Raw genomic sequence first — 5,754 nt, 5'->3', positions numbered from 1 at the left:
AATATAATATAATATAATATAATAAATATAATATAATATAATATAATATAAATTTTCACCAGGCAAATAAGATGATTAAATAGACCATAGATCATTCTTCCTTCTCTAACTTGCTTTCACTGTCCATTTCAGAGCATCCAGAATGTGTACCGTACCATGAGCAACATATTCCTAGTCTTCCCTCAGTTCAGCTTTGGCAATGGGTTGATGGAGTTGGCACGGGTTGACATGCAGGTGCAGATCTTGAGTGTTTTTGGAGTGGATGCCTACAAGACCCCCTTCAGCATGGATGTTCTGGGCTGGATGTACATCTCCATGTTCCTGCAGGGTTTCATCTGCTTCACGCTTCGCCTGCTATTTAACAAGACACTCCTGCGCAAAGTCAGGTATACCTGAGGCTCTGGCACTATGGATTCAAAGTGACTGGCACAGTGGTAAAGTTTTTACATTTGTTGTGCATTTGTGTATTTCTTCATAGATGCTGGAAGAAGAATGTTGTTCAGAGCTATAGCCCCAATGAAGATGAAGATGTGGTGGCTGAACGTCTGCGTGTGGACCGTGGGGATGCGAGTGCCGATATTCTGCAGGTTAATCATCTGACTAAGGTGTACCAAAACCTGAACAAGAGGGTACAGGCGGTGAAGAGGCTGTCTGTGGGCATCCCAGCTGGCGAGGTCTGTGCTATTTGTATATTAATATTTATTATGAGAGCATTTACATGCACAAGAATATTCCAGTATTAAAAGTAAACATAAATTGGCATTTGCAACCCATTTTACTTCCTTAATGCGATATACACACTACCAGTCACAAGTTTGGAATAGTTAAGATTTTTTAATACTCGGTGAGCATAAGTCTCATAAGTTTGCTTAATATTTTGGTGGAAACTGTGATATACACCTTTCAAAAGTTTGAGGTAAGCAAGATTGTTTTATAAAAAAACATTAATACTTTTATTCAGCAAGGTTGCATTAAACTGATCAAAAGTGACAGTAAGGGCATTTATAATGTTACAAAAGATTTCTATTTAAAAAAATGTTCTCTTGAACTTTGTATTCATCAAAGAATCCTAAAAAAAAATTATCAAGGTTTCCACAAAAATATCAAGCATCAAAAACTGTTTTTATTAATATCATTATTAATAATTGAGCACCAAGAATAATTGATAATAACTGAGCACCAAGTTAACATATTAGAATGATCATGTGACACTGAAGACTGGAGTTATGGCTGTTGCAAAATGCATTGCCATCACAGGAATAAATTACATTTTAAAATATCTTAAAATATTAAACATTTAATTACTTATTATTATAAATATTAACATCTTAATTATTATAAATATTAATATCTTTATGACTCTATTAACAACTTTTTCCCGGTAGTGTGTTTCCAATTATCAATCACCATAAATTGATAATTGATTTTGTGCATTGAGAATTGATTGGATTGCGAAAAGTTGGTGTTCCATATTAGTATTAGGATGAGTCCAGAAATGTGTACAAAGAAAGTACATTTGGTAAATTCAAATCAATTTCAAACATTAAACAAAATGACAAAATCAATAATATTTTAATCAGAATATTTTATTTATCTAAAAATGTGTATGTAGATGTGGTCACAGAGGGGAAATGCAGCTATATATTCCCAGAAAGTCTTGTTTAAGGCACTTGGCATATGCTGTGCTTCATTATATTTCAGTTCTGAATGATTTTTCATAGAAGATTTATTGAGCTGTTGAGAATAATCGATGACAGCAAAACATTCAGTGTAAATGAATGGAAGGTCAATATCTTCCTTAGTGCTTTGGATTGCTGGGAGTCAATGGTGCAGGAAAGACGACTACCTTCAAGATGCTGACAGGAGACATTAGCCCCACCGATGGCTCGGCCAAGATCCGTGACATTGACGGGTACCGTTTGTTTTTGTTTTTTTCCCCCTTTAAAATCTTGATCTGGTACTTTTACTGTTGCTCACCATCTTTTTCTGATGCACTCAGACTCTTTTACTAAACATTTGTGTTTGGTTTCATTGCATGTTCATAAATCTCCCTGGCCTGTGTCCTCAGGAGATTGGTTGACATCATAGACTGCAGGAGAGAGGGCATAAACATTGGTTACTGCCCTCAGGTGGACGCACTGGATGACCTCTTGACTGGAGAAGAGCATCTCTATTTTTACGCCCGCATCAGGGGCATCTCTAAGAGGGAGATTGACCGGGTAAGGTCACAGCTGTATCATTGTCTGTTTCTTTCTGGCAAAGGCCAGTTTCTTATCAAAGTGACCTACAAAAATGCATGTTTTCTGTTGTGATGATACCTGTACATGGTTTTTACCAAATTTACTTACATTTCAGAATTTGATAGTCAAATTACCAGTTTCAAGAACTCAAAGTTTGGGGGCAGTAAGATCTTTTTTTCTTTTTTACAATTAAATTGATCAAACGTGATCAGTGTATTTATGGTGTTACAAAAGATTTCTATTGCAAATAAATGCTTTTCTTTTGAAATTCTATTTATCAACAAATCATGAAAAGAATTGTCATGATTTCCACAAAAATATTAATCAGCACAACTGTTTTCAACATTGATAATAATAATAATAAATGTTTCTTGAGCACTAAATCAGCATATTAGAATTATTACATGATGAAAGATCATGTGACACTGAAGACTGGAGTAATGGCTGCTGAAAATTCAGTTTTGTGATCAATAAATTACATTTTACAATATATTAAAATAGAAATCAGATGTTTTAAATTGTAATAATATTTAAAGGTATCACTGTATTTATGGTATTTTTGATCAAATAAATGCAACCTTTGTGAGGATAAGAGATTTTTTCAAAAACATTAAATATTTTACCGACCCCAAACTTGAACATTAGTGTATTGTTGTGTGTGTGTGTGTGTGTATATATATATATATATATATATATAAAATTTAAAATAAAAGTCACACATGCACAAGTTTAAAGGTAGTCAACTGTCAGTAAGTGCTTGCTGAGTGAGTACTTTGCTGATATAGAGAGACTGGCATCATTAAATTTTTTATTTTTATTTTGGCATCAACTTGATTCGGAAATGCTGGTATGTTTGACATCCCTTATTATGTGCAACTGCATTAAATGTATTTGATGATTTGAAATAAGAGGCAAGAGATGAAGTGAAACAGGCAGCTGTCTGTTAAATCATGTCACAACCCACTAACATCATTTAACACTTTAAGAGAGATTTTGCATCTGTTTTTCGTCAAGTGGTACTCGACCCTGATTACATCTTTCCACACACATAAAAACATGTCAGGAATTTTTTTTTTTATTTTGGCATCAACTTGATTCGGAAATGCTGGTATGTTTGACATCCCTTATTATGTGCAACTGCATTAAATGTATTTGATGATTTGAAATAAGAGGCAAGAGATGAAGTGAAACAGGCAGCTGTCTGTTAAATCATGTCACAACCCACTAACATCATTTAACACTTTAAGAGAGATTTTGCATCTGTTTTTCGTCAAGTGGTACTCGACCCTGATTACATCTTTCCACACACATAAAAACATGTCAGGAAATGGAACAGTCATATTGAAAGGACCGGCATATATTTTGACTGAGATGCTGCTGTTGCCACCAGACTTTTTAACTCTTAACTTCACCAGTTTTACCCATCATCGACCCACCTGGAAATCCCTGCTGGACTTCTCAGTAAGATGCAAACAGATCTTAGTTTGGTATAGTCCGAGTATTGCATTTGACAGGAAATAGTTGGCTCTCCTCCACATTGATTAACGAGGAAGCTAATTAATCTTGCATTCTCTCAGGATTATTCTTTCTTCTATAAGAAGAAAGAACTTCTATAAAGGCTGCAGATGTGAACTCTTATCAGTTTTCCTAAAGATTGAAACGCTGGTCTGAGGGAATATAGCTTGCATAAAAAGTTGCAATGTCATTTTAGCAACGTATTATGAAAATTTGTTAAGTTGGAATAGTGTTCCTATTAAACAATGACTTTTTCTTTAATGTGTTATTGTTGGCTATGTGTAACAGTGAATCGTAGCTTTATTGCTTTTATAAAGCAGCAACGTCAATATGAGAAAAGACACCAATGTTCAATAAATAGGTACATGTACGGAATAAATGAGCTTCTAGATCAAATTTTAGAGTCAAAGGCATCCATTTTGGTAATGCAGAACCAGCTGTGCTGTTCTCAACAGCTAAATCGTTGAAGATTTATAGGAGAACTGTTTAGAAGATAAATCACATTGGTTTATGCCTAATTTCTCTGTATTGCATCCGCACAATATTTTGATCATGAAAGCTTATGTTTGAACCGAATATATCAACTCCATTATGATCAGAGACTGTGACACGCATTTATGACGTTATGAGCACATGACTGTTAATGCATATACCTTCCTGTCAAGCTCTTTCCCTCTAAAGTAATTTAGGGTTGTCTCTACTGATACTTGGTTAGCCTGCGGAGAAAGAATCTGCAGGCTAACCAAGTATATAATCTTATACAGTCTTAGAACATTCTCCCAGGTGAGTCATCCACAGAAATTGTGAAAAGGGAGTCCCTTTGTAGATAAAAGTCAAAATAAAGATGCTTTCTATTAAGCTTTCCAGCTACAGTGTTTGATTATAGTTGTTACATTTTTAGAAATCCATTGTTTACTCAACCTCATGTTGACTTCCGTTCTGCCAAGGAAATGCTTTGAAGAATGTTCATGCTGCTTTTGTTTATACAGTGAAAGTGGATGGTGACCAAGGGCAATATTTTCAGGGAATAATTTATTCTGTTTCTCACACAAAGTTATCGATTGGCTTCAGAAGATTTATCATATTACCGGTAATAGTAGTGTACAAGTCATATAGACTACTTTTGTGCTGCTTTTTTCCCTTCTGGAGCTTGACAGTCTTTGGTCACTATACACTTTCATTGTAAGAAAGAGAGCTTCCTGAACATACTACACAAGTTGTCCTTTTGTATTATGTTAATAGAAAGAAAGTCACACAGGTTTTATATGACATAAGGGTGAGTAAATTATAGCAGAATATTAATGTTTGGCTGAAGTAACCCTTTCAATCTTTAAGTAAAGTTGATATGAAGTGCAACTTTGTCGAAAATGAAGTAAAACCGGCACCCTGTAATGATGATGTTACCCTTCTATAAAAAGGGCAGAGAAGGAATTGACTTAACAATCTATGAATAGCATCAGTCATCTTTTGGCTACCAAGGCTTTGTGTAAAAGCTGCTGAAACTTTGGAATGGCTTTTGCGGTTTGGCCCATTAACTTGGATTAGAGGATTTAGAGGAAATGGCTGGTAAATTTTGATGTCCTGAGGGAAGCGTGCAGTACAATGCCGACCCAAAATGATGATCTGTAGGTGTGTGTAACCCCTGTTAGATGGAGAGTACTTTATGGTTTCTTGCAGGTTTATGAGAAGCTATTTAAATTCATAGAATGTCTACTTGGATCCTTTGATGTATGAATCCAATTAGTTAAATGAATGCAGAGCCCATGACATGCTCTGTGTGGGGTCAAATGTCAACAGGCATTTAATCAAAACATTATTCAAAGTGACTCATTATGATGTCAAGACCACACTGTTAATGTGTTAGAACAACTTTTTAAGTCTTTTTAGGGAACAATTATTGCTTTGTTAATCAAAAATAAATTGCAGGGAAATTATGACTGAACTATAAGTGTGGAATGTGCTTTAAAATAAGGCAGCTTCCTTTGGGGGGGGGTGAATA

At 35.0% G+C, this 5,754-nt stretch overlaps 1 protein-coding gene across 1 annotated transcript in view; it reads left to right on the top strand.

Annotated features, from left to right (window-relative positions):
* Positions 1-5,754, top strand: part of abca12 (ATP-binding cassette, sub-family A (ABC1), member 12) — an 84,277-nt gene that overhangs the window by 66,128 nt on the left and 12,395 nt on the right. Inside the window, 4 exon segments of the mRNA XM_016520190.1 lie at positions 133-386; positions 479-674; positions 1,803-1,912; positions 2,069-2,219. Coding sequence (XP_016375676.1) covers positions 133-386; positions 479-674; positions 1,803-1,912; positions 2,069-2,219 — 711 coding nt within the window.

The sequence above is a fragment of the Sinocyclocheilus rhinocerous genome, unplaced genomic scaffold (genome assembly GCF_001515625.1).
Source record: "Sinocyclocheilus rhinocerous isolate Xijiao unplaced genomic scaffold, SAMN03320098_v1.1 scaffold449, whole genome shotgun sequence".
Classification (NCBI taxonomy): domain Eukaryota; kingdom Metazoa; phylum Chordata; class Actinopteri; order Cypriniformes; family Cyprinidae; genus Sinocyclocheilus; species Sinocyclocheilus rhinocerous.
This window is presented reverse-complemented; position numbering and strand designations above follow the sequence as displayed.